This window comes from Polistes dominula, unplaced genomic scaffold, assembly GCF_049000335.1.
Source record: "Polistes dominula isolate Pdom_NZ unplaced genomic scaffold, Pdom_raw_medaka contig_20, whole genome shotgun sequence".
NCBI classification, from domain to species: Eukaryota; Metazoa; Arthropoda; class Insecta; order Hymenoptera; family Vespidae; genus Polistes; species Polistes dominula.
Window position 1 is genome coordinate 50001 of NW_028301147.1, and position 25276 is coordinate 75276.

Below are 25276 nucleotides of genomic sequence, written 5' to 3' on the forward strand. Positions count from 1 at the left end.
GGTTCTTTTGCCTTTTCAAATTTTGTCAAAATAACAATTATTTAGCAAAATTTGATCTCTTCTTTAATCAGCATCGGCCGCGAAGAAAACTGACGAAGATATCTCATGTGATATTTTTGATGTGATATCTCACTTGGCGGGAAAACTAAAAGCGACTTTGCGGACCACCCGCGTGACTCATCTTTTCTCCTCGTGCTTTCTCTCGGAATATAGTACAGGAAGTGCAGGTAGAAGAACAAGAAGAACAAGAAGAACGAGAGAGACGGAGCGTGACTAGCGGTGGCGGGAGCGGCGGCGGCCGGGGAGAGGAGAAGGAACGAAAGAGAGGGGAGAGTTAGGTAGCGCGCGACGCCCCAAACGATCAGCTGATTCTTCGACAATATCACCCACTATGCACTCTAGATAGAAAATTTATTAGCTGGACAAATGCACAAAAGAACGAACGAACCAACGAACCAACGAACAAACGTATATATATCCTTGATTTTCACTTGGCAACGAAGACGGTTTCACTTTTTGCAAAATTCGACGAGTTATTTGCAACACTGCTATAAGCTAACCATTGAAAACAAAAAGCTGTTGGATTTGTGTCGGGGGGTGGGAAGGTGTAATAAACGTTTATAAGAGAAAACTGACCGTATCGTATGGAACGCGTGTGCGGCACAGCGGCGTCGGCGACGGCCGGTGAGTGAATGCGCCGTGACGTTAAGCGCCCCTCCTAAGATTCCCCGCAGGTCCCTCGCCACTCTCGTTTCCTACCCTTCCCTCGATCCTCGTCCTCTCTCCTTTCGAAGCACGCTCGTTCTCCACCTTCTCTCTTTCTCTTGCGTTGCGCGTCTTTCCCGCGCGTCTCCCGATACTAACCCACCCTCGCGTGCTTTTCTTCGCTTCCCCTCCGCACAAATTTACCACTACCAATCTCGACTAGTATTACCATCTGACGCGGACCACTATCGCGTCCACCACCGGTATACCACCTTTCGCGGCCCTCCTTTCGATCGACCCCCAAGATCGACTAGCAGCCAGTGACGCCTTTGCTTTTTATTTCAAAACCTCCCTAAAGCCCTCTTTTTCTTTTATTATCCGCGCTCGCTCGCTCTTGTGTGCTATTTGTTGTTTGTCGCAAACGAAAAAGTTTAGAAAAAAAAAAAAAAAAAAAACTAAAAAAACCAAAAAAACCAAAAAGACAAGTAAGAGTGAATGAGTCTCGAATACGTAAGGATACGTACGCTTGGAACGGTTCCGTCCTCTTCTTTCTTTTCTCAACTTTCTTTGCTGCGGGATTATTTCTCCCTCCGTTTCTTTATTTTTTTCAACACACTTTTTCTCTTATATCATATTTTGATATATCTATTTCACAACACTAAACGAAGAAATCGGATTGATCGACGCTGCTGCTCCCCGTCATTATCGTTCAAAAACGCGTTCATGTGAAAAAAATAAAGAAACAAAAAAAGAAAAGAAAAGAACAGAAATAAAAACAATAAGTAAGATCAGAAATAAGTGTGGAGGATAAAATTGAAGGAAGCCAAGGAGGAGAAGAAGAAAAGCAAGAGGATTTAAAACATAAGAGACGTTGGAAATTATCGAATAGGCCGCAACGTTCTTCCCTGGTTCTCATGGTACAAGGACTTTGGTATCCGATTAAGGTAAAACTCACACATTGATGAAACGATCCTTAATTTTGTTATAAGCTCGTAGAAGCGCGCACTTGGGTGCAATTCTGTATTTCAATGTGTATTCACTCGCGGTCGTATCTTCGCGTTGATTGATAAATTCGCGTGATAATCGGTAACGTGTAGCACACTATGTTTAAGGAGCTCGTTTGTCAATCCGTACGGCATGTGTTTCACACACGTAGTGGCACTCGTAAGTGTATGATGCGTGCGTGCGTGCGTGCGTGCGTGCGTGCGTGCATGCGTGAGTAGTCCTCTTGTTGTATGTTACGACAGGCGGCCGGCCCGACTCTTCGAGCAGTCGCGTTGTGACTGCCTCTTCGGACTTGCCACTGAAAGTGGAGAATGGGACGAGAGTCCCACCTCCTCGTGCCACCTCCAACCGTGTGGGTACCAGCCCATCGGACCCTCCTTCTCCTTTCCTGTCCAACGTATCGCTCCTTCTACTCACCACCATTCTTCCATCGAACCTTTAACGTGCGTTACACCAAAGTCTCCACTTTTCCCCCACCTCTCTTATTCATCCGATATATTTACTTCTCGCTCTATTCCAAAGAGACAATAGAATATACCATTCAACTTTTGCCGTTATTTTTCCTTATTCGAAAAACCTTCTAAATGCATCTTTTATCTACATCTTTTTTTATTTTCGACTTAAAATTCTTCACATGCCAGCAGCGGACATGTGACATGTGAATGCTGACGGACACCTAGAGAGAGAGAGAGAGAGAGAGAGAGTGTAGAATTTATTTTTATTTTTCAATAGAATATGTAGGTTCAAGGATTTCCATTCACAACCCTGTCGTCCATAGGATCGGTCATAAATCACGTTTCCCTTTTTGAAGAAAAACATATTTTGTTGCCTCCAAGGCCATAAGATTATTTCTAAATGTAAAGGAATAGCTTCAATAGGATATAGGAAGAAGGTATTTCTTTAGGTCAGGTATGTTAACTAATTGTAATACTCTTAGTAAGTACTCGTGTGTGTTTAGGGGGAGTTTTGGTTCGCGCGCACGAGGATCGGAACGCAAATGGATGGCGTTGTCGTCGTCGTCGTCGTCGTCGTCGTCGTCGTCGTCTTCGGCGCTGCCGACGCCGTGACGCTCGGGTGGCGCCCGAGCACGCGTCACGAGGCGCTAGAAAAGCGAAGGTGCCCACGGATGTATTTTTTAATTATTGATTTTAATGACGAGGAGAGCCGCGCCAACGCCATCTTGGATGCTGGGCGGAGTAAGGAGCGCCGCGGCTTGGTGCCCCTCACCCTCTACACTCCCCACCCCCCCTCTCCCCCTCGCGCCGTCATTCTCGTTCTTCTCGGGTTGATTCTCCATCACCCTCTCTTTCCTCCGCCACCTCCACCTTTCGCTCTTTTCTCTTTACGCGCTCTTGCCCTCTGTCCCTCCTTGTTGCCCCACGGTCCTACTCCTTCCAACGCCACCTTCCTTTACTCCTTCCTTCTCTTACTACCACTACAACTACTACTACTTTTACATACTTCTGTATTCCCCTACCCCGTTCTTTCTCGACGCCGCTTGGTAACCCCCTCGTGTTCGGCCACCCCACTTTTTCTCTTCTCTAATATCGAGAGATAGACGAATGATGATTAAGAAAACGTTGCTAGGTGAGAGCTGCTACGAAGAACTAGTGTCACCCTCTTTTCTTTACATCCTTCTTGTGTTCAACGACAATAGAAACTTTCGGAGGATGCACAATTCTTATATTATTTTCATCAAAAAATGATCTTCGATAGAAAAGGAAACCAAATGAAATGTTATTCCTATGGACTGGATATACCTATCTATTACCCCTTTAGAAGGACAACGAAGGAGGACAGAAAAAATCCTTTTACGTACATTTTTTTTTTTTTTTTTTTTCTTAAAGACGTTATTCTTTGCAAATTTGTCTTTTAAAGACACACTCGACGATATTTAATTACTCTCTTTTAAAAAACCTATCTGTACACGTAAAGGACTCGACTATTCGACGACGACGACGACGACGACGACGACGACGACTCGACTGCTTAGTTGCTTTATCTTATCATACGACTCTTTTCCCGAAGCTTCGTCCCACTTGAAACTCCAACAGTCGCATGATTGTGCGTGTTTCGCTACCTCGCGGAAACTTCGTCCCGACTATGTCGAAATAGTGCATGCCCGCTTAGGGAAAATGCAAAATATAAAGGACAGAAGCGCTTTTTCTCCAGTCCCAACATTTTTCTAATTAAGATAATGTATTTACATAAGCTTGGATCAACAAAACCGAATTCGAAAGCGAGCATTTTTTACGTTAAACGCAATGACCGAATGGTAGGGCGGCCGATAGAAAAGCCGAGCAAGGAAAAGTACCTGTGTGTACGTCGAAACGCAAAGGAAATAAGAGATGTTGCAGTGAATAGCAAAGACGAGCGGCCGTGCGAACGGGATAGAGAGCGAGAAAGAGAGAGTATGTTGGGATGAAACGAAACAAAGAAACGGTACGAAAGGAATATAGTATATGTACGTCGAGTATTCTTGAAACACAGCCCAATTCCTCCTTCTTAGTTCCTTGGGAAGCAGCCTTTTCCTTTCCCCCTCTCTTTCCCTCTCTCTCTCTCTCTCTCTCTCTCTTTCCCTCTTTCTCTCGATTAGGGTAACGAATCAAGCAACTTTCATCGTTGTATTCTCGGTAACCGACTGCGTGTGGCTCTTATAGGCGTCGAGCGCTGATAAGTTGAGACGAGAAAATGCTGAGAGAAAATGATAGCGTACGATGGCCTAGAGGAAAAAGGATGGAACGAGTTGATGGAACGAGTCGAAAATAAGACAAAGAGAGCAAAAGAGAAAAAGAGAAAAAGAGAAAAAGAGAGTAGAGAAGCAGAAGCGGAAGAAGAGGAGGAAGCGCGAGCAGGAGAAACCGAAGAAGAAATGAGAAGAAGGAGAAAAGACGAAGCAGGGTGGTTTTAGCGCTATGCTCTGCCAGAGAGAGGGACAATGAGTGGGGAAGAGGGTGAGACGGAGCGAGGGAGAAAGAAAGAAAGAAAGAAAGAAGGAAAGAAAGAAAGAAAGAAAGTGAGTGAGAGAGAGAGAGAGAGAGAGAGAGAGAGAGAGAGAGAGAGAGAGAGAGTGAGAGGTGGCGGAGGTGGAATTAATGCACGCACCGGGCCACGTACCCAAACCCTTACAGGGCTGCCAGCCTACTTCGTTATACGACAAGTATAAGAGGAGAGCACAGAGACTTTTATTGATCGCCTGGCAAAAACTCAGGAACCCTCATTTCGTCCTCCGTACCCCCGACTCCCTTTTGCCAACCAACTTTCTACCCCCTTTTCTCACCAACCTCGCGAGCCCTTCGACGAAAACGTCAACTGGCAACATAGTCAAGGTCGCTTTTGTTATCGATATAGGTCTATATTATCAGTCGACGTCGAAAGTCATTGAAACCATCATTTGGAATATAACAAGAAACATATGCGCTCTCCCTCCCCCTTCAAGTGAAAGTTTGAAAAGACGATAAGACTTTTGACGATCGATTGCGTCGAGGAGCCGTAAGTTTCCGTAGATCTTCTTTCCGACATACAACAAACGATCGATGGAAACACATCTATTTCAAAGGATCGTTGGAAAGTTTAAAGAACGTCGACGAGGATCGAGTATCGATAGAAAAGATCCTACGATCCTTTCTCTGTTAAAATCCATATGACTCGTAAACAAACTGGAAATTTATTGAAAAAAAAGGAAATGTAGTACAAACTTTTGTAGTCTTTCAAAAATATTTCGACAAAAAGTTCGCTACCGTTGAACGTATATAAATACGTAGGTATGTGCTGTGCGTATGTATGTATGTGCATGTATGTATGTATGCACGTCTTATTATAGTATCTCAGTAGAATAAATCTTTTGAAAGATTTTCAGGTTGCGAAGCGTCGCGGTGGTACCTTTGGTCTGGTTCTTTATACTCTCCAACAATTAACTCTTTGTTTAACATAGAAAAATCAAGTCGCATTGTATGACGAACTCATTTCTTTTTCGACAACGGTTTGCTTCTCTAAGCCGTATCTATGGACGTATCGGTGCTTTTGCAGCTTAAAAACATACAAGTATCGTCGAGTCCAGAGGAAAATGTACTCTCACAGTGGTAGTGGTAGTGGTAGTGGTAGTGGTGATGGTAGTTGTGCGACTTGTGTGCAAGGGACAGGGTGGGTGGTAGCATACCGGCTCGGAGGATGGAGAGGGTGGAAGAGGGTGAGAAACGGTGAACGGGTGAGATGTGTTTGTTCCACACGAGCTATTGTCCGCCAAGACTACCTTCCCATTGTTTGTTACAGTCTCACCCTCTCTCTTTCAACAACAGCCTCCCCCTATCATTCGGTATCTTAGATCGCGCTCCAAACTCCCTACCGTATCCTTCCACGCGAATATTCCGATATTCTTTTCCTTAGTTTTTTTTCCTTTTTTACCCCCCACCCCCACACTTCTGCCTTTTTTTCTTACAAAAATGTCTCTTTTCTCTGTAGTTTTCGCTGGGCCACGTTGTGCGTGTCGAGTCGAGTATTGTACCATGTCGATCGTTTTTACATTTTCGGCACCATATAACATATAATGATTAAAGTCTCGCATAGTCAGCGACAGTCGGGGGTATCTCTTGGGAGAAGAGAGGAGAAAACAAAAAAAATGAGAGAAAGGGTGGCGCAACCTCCTGGAAATATTCTAATAAGCAAAATTTTCGCTTTTGTATTTAAGAAAAGGGAAAGAAGTGGTAGTAGGACGCGCGAGAGAGAACGAACTACGCGGGGGTTGGAACGGAAGAAAGAAATGCGGCGCAGCAACCCTACCGTACTTGGTGTTAGTCGCGATGGTAATGGTGGTAGCTAGCAATGCCGCTTTTCAAGGGGTTGGAGCGAGATGAACAAGTGGAAGTTGCTTCAAGGAGGAACCAACCGAAGAATACGGAGAAGAAGAAGAAGAAGTAGACGAAGAACACGTAGAAGAAGAACACGTAGAAGAAGAACACGTAGAAGAAGAAGAAGAAGAAGAAGAAGAAGAAGAAACGGAGGTGGAGGAAAAGTAGTAGAAGTAGTAAGAGGTGGGGAAGGGGCAAGAGGTAGATGAGAAGGTAGAGAAAGAGGTGGTCGTATTGTCTCAAGGGGATGGTTGCTCGTGGTGCGGTGCGGATTGAGGGGACACCGTACGCGCGGGAAGAAGACAACCGTTCGTAGGGTGGTTTCCTATGCTCGGTACTGTCCTGGTAGTGGAAGGAACGAAACGCCAGAAGAAGAAGCGGAAGAAGGAGACGAAGAAACGCTGCCGGAAGAAAGAGAAAAGAAGGGATAGGTAAGAGGAGTTGAGGTGCTAGAGGGTGCCCGAGGAGAGGGTAGAAACGCGAAGGGGGTAAGACGCTGCATGAAGGGTTGGAAATGTAGATAGAATTTCTTCATTTCGCGTCCTTCGCGCCCCTCTCTTCAGCCCCGCGCGTCGACCACCGCGCGATCCCTCTCTTTCCTCCTTCTTCTCTTCTCCATACTCCTCCTCAACCTACTCGTCGTCGTAGTAGTATTAGTATTAGTATTAGTGTTGGTAGTAGTAGTGGTAGTAGTAGTAGTAGTAGTAGTAGTAGTAGTAGTAACGTCGTCGTCGTTGTCGTCGTCGTCGTCGTACTCCTCCACCTCGTCCACGTCGTCCTCGTCGTCTTTTCCTCCACTTTCCCCAACCTTCTCGAGCTTCTTTCCACGCCGTCCTCTGCCCACCCACACAGCAGCAAGCCGAACACCCCCGCGAAGCCCCGACCCTGCCCTCTCATTTCACCCATCCCCGCCATTCTTTCTCTTAAGACTCCGCGGCAGAGGAATCGTTAAAATCTGGCCGTACCCTCGGTACCCACTCCACCCTTCACCGTCAAGCCCGCTCGCGCGCAACTCCTCTTCATCTTTTTTCTCTCCCACCCTTTTTCTCTTTTTCTCTTGGTCCCCCGACTCCGTGCTTCCTTTGCTTCTCGTTGGAACAACCACCGGCAGCAGCACTCCTTTTCCCTTCTGCACCACCCAGCCCCGGTCCCTTCGCCACCCCGGCGTACAGTCACCAACCCTTGAATGCCGCTCACTCACTACTTACTTTCGCGGGTGGGTGGGAAAAGGGTGGTGGAAGGTAGGGTAGCGTTTGGCTATTAATCGAATGGGTAAGCGCGCTCGAGGGCCCCACCAAGCTCGAGTCCTCCGTTTTTTCTCATTCCCCTTTCTGCTCGAGTATTACGTCGATTAATTAATATTACATGATAGCCTACACTTTCTCGATCTCTCTCTCTCTCTCTCTCTCTCTCTCTCGATCTCATCTTTAGTTTACTGGATAAAACCTTTTGTAGATAGACGTTTCTACGAAAAATATATCAATCGAATTAATCTCGATCTTATTGTCGTTAGATAAATATTTTTGGCATTAGTTTCATATACATATGTTGTTAGATTATGTTCGTTGGATCGTTTGGCAAGTATCCATATGTACAATACGATCTGAAAGATTGTAAATCTTATCGAGACCGTCGTCGTCTTCGTCGTCGTCGTCGTCGTCGTCGTCGTCGTCGTCGTCGTCGGTTGTAAAGGATTTGGAAAACTTTTCAAACAAGTATAAGTTACTTTACGAAGGGAATACTATTGCGCGCACAAACGCGTTCTAGTTTATGCATCGCTATTAATTACTCGTCATCTCTTAACTTTTTATATTTTATGAAAATATCATTATTCTTATTTTACACAGCGGGACAGAGTGACCAATCGCCAAGATAATCTTAAAGTCAAAGATAATCGTGTCGCGGATCCCTTATTTTCGGTTTCTCTACTCTACCACCACCCTCGCCTTACAACTCGGAATTGTTCTACTCGCTCATCGTTGCTTTCCCTTTCTCTTTCTCTCTCTCTCTCTCGCTCTCGCTCCCTCGCTAGCTCTTTCGCCTACCCTCCTTTCTCTCTCTCTTCCTCACCCTCTTCCTCACCCTCACCCTCACCCTCACCCTCACCCTCACCCTCTCACTCTCACTCTCACTCTCAGTCTATCCCTTGATGCGAGTACCTAGAAAGTTTTCAACCGATATTCTAGGGTTAACGTTTCAAGTATCGATAATCTTTGTCGCTGAAATATCGATGAAAAGATTTAAGATGAAAGAACGAATAATAATGTATTTTGTTGTTCACACGTTGTCTGACCAAAGGGTTGAATTTTGCTTTTTCCATATTTTCCTTACATTTAAAGAAATGCATATAAAGATACTACGTATAACGTTCCGCGTGTGCAATTTTGTTGTTGTTGTTGTTGTGGTTGAAATTTGACAAAAGGCAATAGCGAGAAAATTTGCGTGTAGCCCATCTACCGCGCGTTTATCGTCGGAAAAAAGAGGCTGGAAAAAAGTTGTAGGGAATCGAGAATGGTAAACCTCTGGCTTGCGCGAAAAATATGTAAAGTATTGATTGCATTTTATAATTACTTGGAGACGGTCGTCTTAGCTACCCTACCTACTCTCGCGCTACCCTCTTATTTTCCCTCCACCCTCATCCACGACGTTCTCTCACCCTACAGAAGGAGCCTTGCGCCGGCAAAGCTTGTCTTTTTCCTTTTCTTTCTTTTCCTCCTTCGGCTAACCTTCGATCTACTTTTTTTCTTTTCCCTTACTTTTGCTGTTTCTTTTTCATTGAAAGGCCAAAGGCGCGTACGGTTTTTGCGCTCACCCCGACGAACGAGCCGGTAAAATATATTACCGGTGAAAAGCGTTGCTAATAATAGTTTTTATTTTGAATAGTGAAAAAGCATTAAAGAATTTAGACGAATTTAAGTATGAGCACGGTTTAGTAGAAGACGCGCGTTTCGGTGGCAGTGCCAGCAGTGCCGACCGGCACCGGTGGTTGCTTGCTCTTCGATAGGGTATACACGTTGCTATCTGTTGGCTATCGTCTCGTGTGTAGCGGCAACGGGACCGGAACCGAGACCGGCACCACCGGCACCACCACCACCACCACCACCACCACCACCATGAAGGCATCGACGGCGGTGGCGGGAGTAGTAGAGTGGTAGGTGGTAGGTGGTAGGTGGTGGGTGGTAAAGCGGCTGGTAGAAACGTACGTAAGGGTTTTCTCGGTTTCTTACGGTAAAGGAGTGGGAGAGTTTGTGTCGGAAGAGGGTTGAGGGGGCCGAAGGTGGGCTGTCGAGGGGATGAGAGGACGGAAAGGGAAGAAGCGATGGTCGGGGGTAGAGCGGCTCTGCCTAGAAGTTGCGCCCAGCATTTTAATCGATTTCATTTGCGCGCATGTGAGCGAGTGAGCTCGACCGAGAGGGAGAAAGAGAGAAAAGAGAGAAAAGAGAGAAAAGAGAGAAAGACGGGTTCGCGCGGTGGAGCATCGCGATGGAGAGAGAAAGAGATGGTCGGCTGAAAAGAGAGAATGAGGAGGATGAGGAGGATGAGGAGGATGAGGAGGAGGAGCAGGAGGAGGAGGAGGGCCGGTAAAGCGGGAAAGACGGAGATCGAGAAGGAGAGAGAGAAAGGTACCCACTGCTGCCGAAGAAAGCGAGAGAGCACCGAGAGGGACGGAAGAAGCGCGGCTCCTCCGGTATATAAACCTTTCTTTGTTTTGCTTTGCTTGCGTCATTAGGGGTTGGGGATGGATGAGAAAGCGGAGGAGGTGGAGGAGGTAGAGCTCGAAGAGGAAGTGGAAATGGTAGTGGTGGCAACACCGACGTCGGGGACGGAGGAAAACTCAGTGAGAGAGGGCGTGGTTCTTCTGCAATCTACATATAGGCATCCGTGCAGACGACCTTAGTTACGTGTACTCTATATACCTACTACCTACTACCTACTACCTACTACCTACCTACCTACCTACCTACCTACCTACCTACCTACCTACCTACCTATCTATCTATCTACGTACGTACGTGCGTGTCTCTTTGCGGGGACATGCACGAGAAAGCTGATACAACGGGAAGGGGAAAGAGACCGCGTGCTTTTCGTACGTGCACGCTCTAACTCTCTTGGAGTTTCAAGTTTGTCACTGCCGACGGGGCAGGCGTTAGTGTTGCAACGGCAAGGCCTTTCTACTTTTACTACTACTACTATTACTACTACTACTACTAATAATAATAATAATAGTAATAATAATGCAAAGTTTGAGGTCGTCGAATAGCCATGTATGTGAGCATTGTTTCCTATTGAAAAAAGGTATTGATACAAAAGAGAATATCCTTCCTATAGGAATAGAAAATAGAAAGAAAAAAGGTTGGCGACTATTAGCTATACTGTACGCTACTATAACGTAGCGATCAGCTGACGCAAAAGTTTGCCACGTGTCCCCCTTTGGAAGATCGTTTCGTCCACGTGGTGACCGGTGGTCGCAACGTGGATCTCTCGGCAGGGAAAGAGATAGGAAAAAGTAGGAAGGGGGAAAGAAAGTTGGCGCGAGAGAGAAATAGAAAGATGAAGAGGGAGGAAGTAGTGGGGGTGGACAAGCGGCTCGGAGATTTTATTGGCGTGGTATGGTCCACTACGTGGTCAGCTGGCGTCGGCGCGCGATGAACGCGTGGTAGAAGAGGCCCGACGCGTGCGATTTTCCTCGGGGCCGAGGTGCTCTGCAGGTGCCAGCGCGCGTCGGAGGTGGCGTCGGAGGTGGCGTCGGAGGTGGCGTCGTATGGTAGAGGGGTCGAGGCTCTCTCGAGAGGGTGCCTCGACCACCACGTGGCTGAGCACGTGGTCGTTTTCTCACTCCACCGAGAGTACACCATTCTCTTTCGCGCTTTCTCTTTCTACGTCACGACTCACGACCTCCTACGTTGGATCAGAGACACATGTTGCCGCGCGTGCAACCCTTTAACGTTAACATATTTACTTCCTTTACGCGGATCGCGAAGAATTACTTCTCACTTCGGTCCTCTCTCAAAAGAAGACCTTTTCTTATCTACACTAGGGTAGGTATCGATCGAACAAACTCGAAAGTTGTTCGTTTCTCTCTAAAGAGGAAGGACTCTCCTTCTTTCAATCTCGATGAATACAAAAATGGATAGAAAAAGATGCCAAAGAATTGGTCCTTTTTTTTGTCTCGGCTTTTTCGTATATTAGACGAAAGGTTCTCACAGGAAGGTCGCGTGTCGGTAGACGCGCTTTTACGTATTACCAACCCGTACGGAACCGATTTTCTATAAGAACGAGATCATGACAGTCACGAGAGGGTGGTGGGTGATAAAGTCGAAGGGTGAGTGGGTACACGATATGTCATGCCGTGCCTGGTTCGCCTCCACCTTCCTCGAGGCAGCAGCCTTCGTTCCCTCGATGGTCGGCAAACTCTTTGCCCCTCACCCTCTTCGTCGTATCCACCGTCGCACATCGATCCGCCTTAATGAGTGGAAAGAATAAGACAGCTTCCCCTCCTGTGAAAGCCGAGTTTCGCCCTCCCTTACGACTACGACGACGACTACGACGACGACTACGACGACGACAACGTTGTGTCGTGTATACGAAAAGAAGGGGTCGCTGAAATCGGAAACAAGTGAGAGAAAGAGAGAAAGAGAGAAAGAGAGAAAGAGAGAAAGAAAGAGAAAGAAAGGGAAAGAAGTAAGGCAAGGAAATGGATAGAAGAGACGAAGATCGTGTATACCTACGTATGATACGCGCGTCTCTTTCGACTTGTGTGCACGCTTTCTTTGTATAGGAGTCTCTTCGCGGGCGCGCGCATTCGAACGTGTAGGAGGTGGAGGAGGAGGAGGAGGAGGAGGTGGGGAAGGAGAGACCGAAGACGAAGAGGAACGAGAGAGGTGAGGAGGTGATGGAGATAAAGCAGGAGGGGTGGGGTAATGCTCCCGTTGTTTCGTTCGCAAGGATGGCATGCACGCACCTCCGATAGATACCCTCCCTCCGGCCGATGGCAACCCCCTCAAAGTCGAAAGAAGCACCTTCTTCTCCGTACCTCGCTTCCCTCTTAACTCCGAAGGAATGTTAATTCCCGGCGCTTTAATTCTTACGAATATTTCCCTCGTGCCTGAGGACGAAGACGATCGGGGTGGAAAAGGAAAAGGGGACACGAGGATTGGAAGATGCTAGACAACGCGTACCTTTATTTGTCCTTTTTCCATCTGGATCGAAAGCAATTGCGATCAATAAATTGTCGCAAAGAAATTGGAAAGAAAGCAATATCGCATTCACCTGCCGCTTAGTTTGTAAATTTGTATTTAAGATATACTTACGTATATATATAGTAATATAAATAGAAGGAGAGAGAAAATGAAAATAAAGAAGGATCGGAAAGATATCATATATCTCGATCGAAAAGATATCATATGGAATGATGTTCGTGGGTAAACGCCGGTAAGGAGAGATGGCAAGCACGAGCGCAAAGATCAAGCAGGATCGTGCGACCCGGGGGCCCCTTCGACCTGGCTCGCTCGCTCGCTCGCTCGCTCACTCGCTAGCGCGAAACAAGCAAAGAAAGGATCCACGCCTGTGATGCAACTTCTCGGATCGCATCCACGGAGTTACCTCACCGCTCTCCTGCCCTCGAATTATGTTGGATAGTTGTTCGAGGGTTCGAGTCGCGCGACGCGTCCAACTTACACACGCGAATAGACTTTCCCTTCTAAGCTCGATGACATAACTAACGGCCAATCTTCTTTTCGACTTTTCTTCGAGGCGACAGATTAGTGTCGCAAGCGCGCAGGTGTATTTTAGCTTGAATTAAAATGGCGTCCTCGTGTTTACTTCGTTAAGGAGTTAATTACGACGATGGACGCGGGACAAATCCATCTCTTCCATTGCATATTCTTCCATCTTCAATCCCCTCCCCCATTCCCATCCAGGCCCCCACCCATCTTTCCTATATTACTGTTTTTCTATCTTTTACGTCGCGAGACTTTAAGTGCCTTGCCGCTCGGCAAATCCGATCGAGGCCTTTCCGCGAAATCTATTTATCTATTTACCCTGGTTTAGAGGTAATAAGGTGATATTAAAATAAGTAGGTAAGCACCCGACGGAGAGACTAACTTTCGTAGCGAACCTCGGAGCGGAGTGATTTGCGGCTCTGGCTCGCAACGAAATTAACCGACTCCAACCATTTTCAGTTTTAAAGAGGCATATCGGACGGACGGACGGACGGACGGACGGACTGACTGACTGACTTTTCTACCATCAAATTTAACGCAAATGATTGGATGAAATTTCAACTAGTGCGTTGTGACACTTTTCTCTTTCTGACGGATAAACGATACAAAAGAAATTGTATCGTTTTCCTTTCGGCTTCGGCTCCTTTAGAGAAGGGCGTAGACTCTCGCTAGGCACTTCTAGCTTCCATCAGCAAAGTAATTAATTTTTAATGTACTTTGCCTGCTTATTTCTTTCGTATCATGGCTTTTTTCCCCCGTCCGCTTCTCGGAAGCGGGTGTAGGGGGTCGACGGTTATGAATTTCTAATGAGATTCCGCGGGAGATCTGCGAGAGATTAGCGTAGCTGGAAGGTGCGGTGAAGGTGCGCCGGAGGTAAAAGTGTGTACATTGCATGTCTAAGGTAAGCAGAGGTCGCTAAGAGGAAGAAGCGAGTCACGGATAAAGAGGAGATGATATCGTCCAAGCCAGCGCCTACCTATTTTCCTTCTATTTTCCTTTTATTTTTCTTTTTTCTCCTCCGAGGAAGTAGAAATAACGCGAGTTAGATACATTTCTCTAGTTAGGTGTCTCTATATCGACGGATATTTTTTTTCTCTTCCTACTATAGAATAGTATAGTATAATAAATTTGTGTTCTTTCAAACGAACAAAGCTTTACTATTGCTTCACACAATAGCACAGTGACGTCAATTCAAACAATTGTGTACACCGAAATGACGATAGAACCGTAAAATATTTGTTTTTCATGTATCGTGTATCCTTCTTCAAATACCGAAATCTTTCGATATGGGAATTTATTAACTGACAGATTCTCTTTTTTTTTTTTTTTTTTCCTTCAAACTCGATCGTGCATGAATTATTCTTTTTTATATTTTATATATATATTTTTTTTTCCAAAGTAATAGGACACAATGTAGGGTCGGATAGGTCAGTTAAAAATATATATCAATAGCCAGACCATTCAAAAAATTATTGAACCTAATCTTTTACTTTTTTTACCTGTTCCATTGTTCAGTACGTGACAACCTTTGTTGAAAAGAAGATGCTTAACCCATGCATACTGTATACATATGGATAGGTGCATATATCGAAAGCCATAAAATCTGTTTTTTTGATTTCCAACAGAGTTGGAAAAATAAGCATATCCTATGGCTTTTCTACTCGATCTTCTACCTACTATTATATAGCACGTTTACAATAATGACCTTCGGAAATTTTTCAAGAAATCTCGATTCTTCAATCTCCCAAGGTGACAATTATACGTTGGAATTTGACGTCCAAATGTAAGCTACATATATTGAGTATGGACCGTTGAGTTGATTTTCGCGTATTGCCGATTAGCGCCTGCGAATCTAATGAAAAAGTGAGCAGAAGAGAAGGACAGTGGGACGGGTTGGGGAGAGGAATTCAAAGAGGGATTCAGAGAAGAAGAAAGGAAATAATGAGTTTTCAACGGCAGCGATCGATTTCTTATCGACGAGCATGTTGCAATACATTTTTCAAATATTTACCAAATACTCGTCAGTATTACGGCTGCAATTACGGCAGGCAGGTAGGTAGGTAGGTAGGTAGGTAGGTAGGTAGGTAGATAGGTAGGTAGGTAGATAGGTAGGTAGTAGCGTCTTGACGCGTCATTGCGTCCTCCTCGGTTGCATCCTTTTGCGCTCCCTCTAATAATTCTTTTTCACGATTCAGCAATTTCATTTTGCTGCTCGGCCTTGCCGATCGGTTGGTTAGCCTTCGAGGAACGCGTAAACCCTTGCTTTCGTTCCCTTATACTTTTATTCACTTTTATTTACAATATTTTTCTTTTCCGATACCTTCATTATTCATTTATTCCTTTTTGCCTTTTTTCCTTTGTTCCTTTTTTCCTTTTTTCCTTTTTTCTCTGTCGAAGAACAACAACAATGCCTAGAAAATATATTTCCCTAGAATTCCGACCGAGAATATATGCTTTTTATATATTTTTTTTGGTATATACTTGTCAGGTAAATCCTAATGTGTACCTATCTCATTCGTCTTTTTGTCGTCCACTGTCCATTGTCCATTAACATGAAAGAGCATATAGAATGTCGACAGGAAAAAATTTCACATTCCTCAAACTTCAAATACTCAGAGATATTGAATAAATGATCCAAGGGTGATGAGATTTTTGTTGTTGTCGTACCACGTGTAATAACAGCAAGGATAGTTACCCCTTACGTACCCCCATATGAAGCGAATAACTCTCTCGTTCTCGATGTTAGTGGTAGCGTAAAATAGGTGCGGAGGGATAATAATTATGAGACATAAAGTGACGAGAAGAGCGCACGATGATCGTTCGGGGAACTGGTCGTCGTTCTCGCACTGTGTAACGTGCAAGAGAGAAAACACGACGAACGTGTACGCACAATTCCGAGAAGAGAAAAGAAGAGAGAACAAGAAGGGAGACCTAACTAAAGCGAGGTTACTTTTCTCCGAAGGTAAGAGTCATGGATATTACGATAATCGGTTTGACGGCAAAGCGTTCTTTCTATTCTTTTTCCGAAAGTCAGGCGACAAAGATTATGCAACATGTTATAACATGTGCCAACTAGTTGTAGGTATGTAGCTTTCCCAAACTTCTTCTTCTCCTTCTCCTTCACGCTGGATCACGCGTCTCCAACACGTATGGAGAAAGAATGTCAACCGCTGAGCCATATATAGTTAGCCTTGATCCTTCTCAGCAGGGAAAGTTTAGAAGAAAGTATAATAAATGAAATATGTAGGAATTGTCGGATTAGAACAGCGGCATGTTGTTCTTATTGAATTTGAGGGAAAAATGGTCAAGGATGCCGAACGAATAGGCGGAGGTAGACGAAGATAGTACAAAGCTCAAAGTACAAAGTTACTGTGTGTAAGTTAGTGTGTGTGTTGAGAAAGCACGTGAGACATCGGTTTGGATTTTGTGTATTTTTCTAACAAAAAATGCGTCATTGCATAGCTCGACAAACTCGAAATCGTTTGAAAGAAAGTGAGTACGAGCAATCCCCGAGTGTATCATGAATGAACCCTCGAAAGGAGCTCGCGCGCACCCCAAGGCGCGTCGAAGCGCTCTCAATGAATTTAACTATTCCTACGTAACGTTTCGCGATGGAAACTGATTTCGCGCTAGGGAGACTCCAGGTATCTATGAATGAAGACTAAAATAGCTGATGCCAGGAAGCACGGATGCTATAATAAATATCTCGTCTACCGAATCCCTGTCTATCTTTCTCTCTTTAGGTTACATTTGCTCTCCCTTTTCTCCGTCGCTCCGAACTGTGCGCTCGGCTTCTTAATAATGCAGTCCAGTCAGTCGCTTCCGCGGTTAACTCGGATAAGCTAATCGTCCATTTTCAGTCTGTCTCTTTAGCGATATTTTCGTATCGCTACGCGCGCGCGTATCTATATTATCTATATTATACGGAATGTATATTTATATATAAAATATATGTTTTCGCTGTTTAGCATAGATCTTTTTGTAAATAAGAAAAACTTGGCGAGAGAGTTTGCAAACGATCTCGAATGAGGAATCGAATGCTCGCCCGAAGGAAGAAGAAAAGCGAGGCAACCGAGAAGCATGTAGTTTCGAACTCGCGAGAAAGACGGACTTGGAATCGTTCGATGATTCGAGTCAGCATACTGCCAGTTGCCAAGCGAATTTAGCGGGCGGCTCGGGTCGCGGGACGGCGAAGATCCGGGGCTATAGTTCCATCGTTAAGGAGTAGTCGGGGTGGTCGTGGGTTGGATAGGGAGATGGTTTACGGTCCATACACAGAAGGAGCTAGGCACTAGCACGTATAAGCATGGAACGTGTGGGGTATTGACTAGCCGGCTGGTCCCGGCAAGGGTTGCGGCTAAGGCAAGGCAAGGAGCGAGCGAGCGAGCGAGCGAGCGAGCGAGCAAGCGAACGAACCAACGACAGAAGGAGTTCAGAGAGAGGAAGAGAGAAGGACGGACACAAAGACAGAAGGAGCGAGGGTAAGGAGGAGGAAGAGCAAGAGGGAGAACGGGATAGTTAAGGAAGGAAGGAAGGAAGGAAGGAAGGAAGGAAAGGTGGGTGGAGGAGGAGGGAGGCAACGGCGAGCTCTCATTGCCAAAGGTGGTTCTAGGACGTGGAAGGAGTGCAAGGGGATAGGGTGGACTACCTAAGACTGATATGGATTGTAGATTATTCTGGACCTCGGGGTGCGGCTTGGCCAAGGGTTAGTATCTCAGAACCCTTGGCGTTCACCTCCACCTCCGGCGCTCTCGCTTCCCTCCGTCTTCTTCGTACTCTATCTCCTCCTTCGCGTATACGGCGTTATCAAAGCTCGCTCTCTCTCTCTCTCTCTCTCTCTCTCTCTCTCTCATTCTCTCTTTATCTCTCTCTCCCCCTGACGGAGCCTCCCATTCGCTCTCGTATCTGCATCCATCGTGCTTTCTGGTCACTGCCTCTCCTCCTCGTCCGTTTTACAAAGTTGGTCCGTTCCAACGCGTCTAGGCCTGCGGCCGATTACATGCCTTACTCCGTAATCCAATGTTTCGTGAATTTCGCGTTTCGCGTTTCGCGATTCGCCAGCCTTCGTTCGCGTTTCAAGTCGTATTACTTGTCGACGATCCACACCAACAGATCGTTTGCCCCGAATCGCTAGCTACCATCCTTCTCTTTCAAACTATCCTCCAAGTTTTGCCTCGGAGTTTCTAACAAAACGAGTATCTCTGTCTCTGCGTTGCGTTGCGTTGCGTTTCGTTTCGTTGCGTTGCGTTGCGTTGCGTTGCGTTGCGTTGCATTGCATTGCGTTATATACTCTCCAGAGGAAATAACAAATTAACCTCTCCGATGTTTTTTTCTCTTTCATCTTATAAACCAAAAATCATATGAGGAATATTAAGGTAGAGTAGTAGACACGAATGGATAAGAAATGAATAAACGAAGAAACGACCATTTACTACCTCAAAGTTGACTTTCCCTTACCAATTGGACGACTTTTCGTATCCTTTTTCCGTGGGTTTTGAGAGGTAGCCGTGCGTTGTTAATGACTGTTAATGACAGTTGTTACGGCTCGGTCGGCGACTATTAGTTTCTCGTGTACCTGGTACGCCGCGGCACACGCTCCGTAATTACGCGTACCTTACATCGACCGTCCTGAGTTCTGCAACGTAAAACAGCTACGTTGTTGTTCAATGTTATCTTCGAAGAGACAACTATTTCAACATTCGTAATGGCGGCCAGCAAACTCAACATGGTTCGAAGACGCTTTTAAAAATGGTCGCGCGATGGATAACGGAGAACCCTTGAAATATATTTTTCTTTGCAAAGTAGAATAATGAAGGGAGGAAAGGAAGGGAGGAAAGGAAAGAGGAAAGGAAAGAGGAAGAAAGATGCAAGTTGTCGTTGGTTTAACCAGCACCGGTCGAGAACTCCGTTTCTCGCATCGTTCTCACTCTCACGGGGCAATCTTTCACATTCTACGCATACTTGCGCCCACCCAAGCCATTCTGTTGGATAGGTAGTATAACCGAGCAGCCGAGGTTCGCGTTGCCTTAGGAAAGCCTTGGCAGTTTCGCGGAAGCAACAAGCTGTTTATGGCTGCACCTTGCACTCCCTTTACTCTACTGCCGGTGCGCTACCAACCGTGCTATCTCCTTTCCTCTCGAAAAGTAGACGCTCCAACTAGATGGTATGGGGTGCGACGAAAAGAGACCAATTCTCCGGGGAGAAACCAAAGAGCGTGCCAAGTGGCTGTTTACATCAATTTTATCGGCGATTTCTGAACACCAAAGAAGGTTATATATAGATATGTATCTATAAAAATTTTGATTGATAGATTTTGGAAAATAGCAAAACGATCGATCGGATCTATGAAAAGTCTTGAAAAAAGGGTGATCAAGAAGGACGTGTGTGTTGGCCAAGCGAACGCGAAGATGGTCGTCGTCGTCGTCGTCGTCGTAGTAGTAGTAGTAGTAGTCGTCGTCGTCGAACTACGTAACATTGCCGGGGTGGTAAAGACAGCCTGAGAAAGAGAGGGTGGCCACCGAATCGAAAGGAGAAGACGGGAGAAGCCGTGTATAGTAGATTCGCGTACACGCGGCTTTTCCTCGTATGTATTAGTGTGTGTGTATGTGTATGTGTGCGCGCTCGCTCGAGCGCCCGCGCTAGAGAGAGAGAGAGAGAGAGAGAGAGAGGAAGAGCTTGCTTCTACAATAGAGAAACGGAGGAGACGGCCTTCGGAAGACGGCAGGGGGCCGCCGAGGGAGTAACATGCTAAGAGAGAGAACGGAAAGGAAGACGGAAAGTACGAGAGAGATCGAGACCACGGAGGGAGTACCGTTAATTCCCCGATACAATGCTCATATCACCTTCCCCTCTCCCTGACCACCCCACCGCACCGCAATCTTCCCCGCTTGCCCTTCGCTCCGTTCTCTCCCCACGAACCTCTACCCCGACGACCCCCGCCTTCCTCCAACGAGCCTTCGCCTCGCGGACGTTCCTTGTCTTACTGGCAAACTTAATCGATATTTCACAGTTTCTTACCCCCTCTCCACAACCGCCACCCTCCCTATCTCTCTCTCCTTCTTCCTCTCCTTCGCAACCCAACCATACGATGCTTCTCCCCCTCTTTCCCTCTCCCTCTCTCTCTCCGTCCGTCTTTCACCGATCTTCGTGTCCAGCCGCAGAAGGTGGAAATACAGAAGGAGGAAAGACAGAGAGAGCGAGAAAGTAGGAGAGTGAGAAAGAGCGAGTAGCATCTTCCTTCCCTCCAATCGCACTTCCGAGAGCAACATGGGGCAGCGAAACATCGCGCTGCCGGTGGAAGGAACTAGGTGCGCGGCTTGCAAATATCTATCTGCATATTGTATTACACGTCACAATAATGTACATTTTCTCTTTGAAAATCTCTTTGTCGATGAATTATTATCGACAATTAATATGCATATTCCTGATGCTTTCTTCCATTGTTGCAGATGTTGCCAAATGTTTCATATTTTTTGTATCCTTGTTAAAGAGATCCTATAAATCAACGCATATCGATAAATGAATAGAATAATAAAATAGGATTCGAGTAAGGAAGAAAAGGGGATATTCGATGCGTAACTTGGGATCACAAGGAAAGTTGTCGAGGCGCTAAGAAGCTAGGGGCGAAATGGAAAATAGGAAGAACCGAGCGAATAGATAGCCGCCGCCGCCGCATAAGGTATCCCGTAACAGAGGAGAGAGATCCGTTACTGTCAAACAGTGGCGGACGTCGTTGCTACCTCTTCCTCCGAGCACCTCGTACACGTGAATCAATAGCATTAACCCATTCCACCCTATCAAAGGAGGAGGAGGAGGAGGAGGAGGCGAAGGAGATCGATTGGGAGGTAAAAGGGGGTTGAAAAGGGGCGGCAGAAACGGTCTGTCGGTCTGTCGGTCGGTCGCTCGTTCGGTCGGTCGGTCGGTCGGTCGGTCGGTCGGTTGGTTGGTCGGTCGGTCGGTCGGTCGGTCGGTCGGTCGGTTGAGTGGGTGGGTGGGGTAGCAATAGTAACAATCCTGAGGTATTTAGCCGCTCGGCCCCAGGACACCGAGGGAGCCAAGATACCGTCAAGACCGTCCACCTACTCTACGCCATCCATCCCTTTCTTCTCTCTTACCGTTTCTCTTCATCTTCCTATCCAGCCCGTTCACCTAGGACGAATCCTAGTATTTCTCATACGTATTATTTGCTCGACTTGTATTCGCTGGCCGAATGTCCAGGAAATCTAGGCCTGAGAATAAATCGATACTTTTTTGTTTATCCTAAACATACTTAACACCTACATATTACGAGTTTTCTGCATAACGTCAATAACTATAACCATCGAATCGAGATTGGTTGGAAACAACGAATCCGCGCTTTTAATTATATCCTTTTAGAGATGAAATTCTCATATCGAATTAAATAATTGTACTGTAATCTCGTTTATTCGTAGACAAATTTCATTTTCTAAAATGACCTCAAAATATGTTCCACCGACCAAATACTATTAAAGATAATTACGACAGATTTCTCAAACAATTAGACGACGATTATGCAAGTCGAGCGTCAAATCAAATTTGTCGATCTATGTGAAAACTCTCGTCGAAAAGTAAATCGCTGGATTTAATAAATCCATAATAAAATTCGTCGCGACGATTAACAAAATTTGTATAAAAATATTCGAACGGCTTTGGTCGTTTGAACGAATAATTAAAAAAAAGTCAAAAGTTGGATTTGTTCTGACCTGGTACGCAGCTTCGAATTTTCTTATTATATTTTGATGAAAAACTAGACTAGTTAGAATAATATTAATAGGATAGTGTGTTCATGGAGGCGGTGATTTGCATTAGAAATTGTGTGAATAATTTTGAAATCAAAGAGCAAGTGTACTCGCGATATCGAAGCGATAAAAGTCGAATGATGCGAATTGCTGATGCATGACACAGACCGCAGTCCACCACATCCGGCATCGTTCGCCGTCTACAATAGTTGCTCAGAACGGTATACGGTAAGCAGAGTTTTCTCATCTTTCGACGAGATGATCGTAAATCCATTAGTTATCCATCCAATAGATTGGACCTACGTTCGTATCTAGATAGGAATTGGTTTTCAAAGCCGAGGTTTTAGAAATAAGGTGAAATACGGTGAAATAAGGTGAAATAAGGTGAGGGGACCTCTCTCCTCGAGGATGGTAGGATAGTTTTGGAAGATGTGCTATAGGTATAGGAGAAGGGAAAAAACGTCGAAGCGATTCGTGTCATACTCGAGTGGGTTGCTCGAGCTAAATGTTCGGCGCGCATTACTGCGCTCTAGTGAGTTCCGGCTTGGCTCCACTTCCTCGGAACAACTAACGCCGCGGTTAAATCTAAAAGAGACAGGCCGCTCCTCCGTCGCGTCGTTTCGCTCGACGATTTTCTCCGAGCGGACCGTGCACTTCTACAGATCGCTGCTCGCGTTAATGCTATTCTTCTCTCCAAATATATTTCTTATTTTTTCATATCATTCAAATTCAGTAGCGAAAATTCGCGGAAACTCGCGAAACGAGCGGAGACTCCGATGCCAATCTTATACCATTTTCAAATCCACCTACTTTCGTGTCGTGCCAATTATTTCAATGTTGCTACAAAACTACCTACCAATTCCAACCTAAATGTTCCAACTAATTGTTCCAAAGAGTAGACGCGTACACGCGATGAAAAGGAAAGTATTCTTACGTCTCGATACGTTTCGATTTCGATTTTTTTTTTTTTTGTTTTTTTTTTTTCCAACAGAGCGGAGCTTAAACTGCTTTTAAGTGAAGTCCTATACTTGCCACGATCGACCAGAATTCTCTGTCTTTCCCTGATTCTGATTTACTTCCGATTTACCTCACCCTCGTCGACGAGCTACCCTTTCAGAGAGAAACTCGGATTCCACGAGTGTGAAACATAAAGGACTAAATTGTTAACAAATTTTCGGTCCTTTGCTTTTTATTTTGGATCGATTAATATTGGAATTGTGTGTAGGAAGGAATTTGATCGAAGACGCGCGTATCTTATTTCACGTTTACGTAACTCTCACGTGTATCGGCGGGGGCCGCGTAAGTGACCGAAAGGAGAGGGTGACATTATGCTCAAAGTAAGTTTGCGATACTTTGCGTACTTTGGAAGGCGACGAAGCTCTCCTCGGGCTACGTCGGTGCTCGTTGCGTGTTTCGCAAGGTTTAGACGAAAGCGGGGGAGGTGAAACGTAAGCGAGGGTGAGAGCGAACGCGAGCGCACGTACTGTAGACGTATGCGTGCGCGAGCTTCCGGGGGTGAGTTGGAAATGTAGAGTAGGAACGGTGGAAGGAGGAGATCTCGAGGGCCGCTCGAGGGGCGCTCGAGGGGCGCTCGAGGGGCGCTCGAGGGGCGCTCGAGGGAGGTAGTAGCTTGGCATGAGAAGCGTTCATCAGCCCCGAGGTTTTAAATAGAAGCCGAGGAAGGGAACTAAGGAAGAAACCACCCCGTCTCTACCCTACCAGTGACGGATTGATTAAAAATCTAAGGGGCGAAAATAACATCGGGCTCTTCTTTCTTCGAAACGCGAATCGCGCCTCTCGATGCGGATTACGCAAGACGACGAATAATCGGAACTTGGGAGGTTCGATCGATTCAAAAATCGATCCAAAGATCGATCCAACTTTGCCAAAGTTTTTGCGCTCGCGCAATAAATGATAGATGAATACTCGCGAGTGAGTCGCGGCGAAGCCTAACTGCTAAGGAAGAAAGTAAAGTGGGCGCAATTCTTAAGTCGGCCCTGAGTTCGTCGCCTTACGCATCAGCTATGTGTAGTTTTAAATAGTCCTCCTCGTCGGAGAAGGTACTCGGGGATGGGATGGCTCTTCTCTTTCTCACGTTCGCCTTGGAAAGAGGCGAGCTAAGCAACGAGAGAGAGAGAGAGAGAGAGAGAGAGAGGAAGATGAGAGACGGGACGAAAGAAGGAGACAGGATTCTCCGCCGAGAGACACGGAAAAAGGACGGAAGAAGATAGATAGACGAGTGTGACGGAGCGAGTCGGAGGTGGAGGAGGTGGAGAAGGTGGAGGAGGTGGAGTAAGGAGATGCTAGGGGCCGGGAGAAAAAGAGAGAGAAAGAGCAGACGACGGGGGCCGTCGGAGATAAGACGCAAACGAACCCCCCTTTCGCGTGTCTCGATCGATAGCTCCACGCGGAAAATTCGAAAGTAAGATGCAATTAAACAGCGAGCGAGGGTAAGCAAGAAAAGGGGTGAGTTTTCCAACCCCGTAGGCTCTCTCCTTCCTCCTTTTACTCCTTCCCCGACGGTCCTCTCGACTCTTCTCCTCCAAACCGGCACCTTTCTCTTTTTCTTCCTTCTTCTACTTTTCCGCTTCTTCTTCTTCTTCTTCTTCTTCTTCTTCTTCTTCTTCTTCTTTTACTACTACTTCTTCTTCTTCTTCTTCTTCTTCTTCTTCTTTTGGTCCTTATCTTCGTTCCTCCAACGGCTCGATTTCTCTTTCCCCTTTCATCGGGAACGCGTTCCTCCCCCGTTTCGTCGCGTCCCTCTCATTTTCCCTAGGTCTCCACCACGTCCATACACGCTTCGGTCGGCGTCGTCGGCCCGAAGGGAAGCAACCCTTTTTCTCAACCCCCTCTAGTATTTATATTGAGCGTCTTAAAGCATCTCCTCCTCCAACTCCAGCCGCTCCTCCTCCTCCCGCTTTTCTTCCTTTACCACCTCGCCATCAAGCTACCGCCCCCCCTTCCGCCCCGCGCTCTCCCGCTCGCGCTTTCGCCCTCCACCTCGTCCTCCTCCTCGCTGCTGCTATTCCATCGGTTCGCCTTGCCTCGATTCGCTTCGCTTCGCTTCCTCACCCTACCCAACCCTATACTCCTCCGTTTCTTCTTCTTTTTCCTCTTCGTCCTCCGCGCATACCCGCGCGTGACGTCATTTTAAATACTCTTTCAGAGGAAGGGCGGCTGCTTCCGCTGGTCGCTGGATATACGTGAGAGGGGTATTGGTATTCGCGTAGCTTCTTAC

At 46.2% G+C, this 25276-nt stretch overlaps 1 protein-coding gene and 1 long non-coding RNA gene across 5 annotated transcripts in view; one reads left to right on the forward strand and one right to left on the reverse strand.

The window, feature by feature from the left end:
- The window catches only part of lov (BTB/POZ domain-containing jim lovell protein), a 13091-nt gene extending 11098 nt beyond the window's left edge, over positions 1-1993 (reverse strand). The window contains exon 1 of one of the 4 annotated variants that reach the window (XM_089177458.1): positions 1661-1993. In XM_089177458.1, coding sequence (XP_089033584.1) covers positions 1661-1664 — 4 coding nt within the window. In that variant the 5' untranslated portion in view covers positions 1665-1993. The other 3 variants (XM_089177460.1, XM_089177459.1, XM_089177461.1) reach the window with 3 other exon arrangements.
- The window catches only part of LOC107067441 (uncharacterized), a 43360-nt gene continuing 19594 nt past the window's right edge, over positions 1511-25276 (forward strand). The window contains exon 1 of the long non-coding RNA XR_016178256.1: positions 1511-1649. This is a non-coding gene — a long non-coding RNA (uncharacterized LOC107067441). The remainder of the gene's footprint in view (positions 1650-25276) is intronic.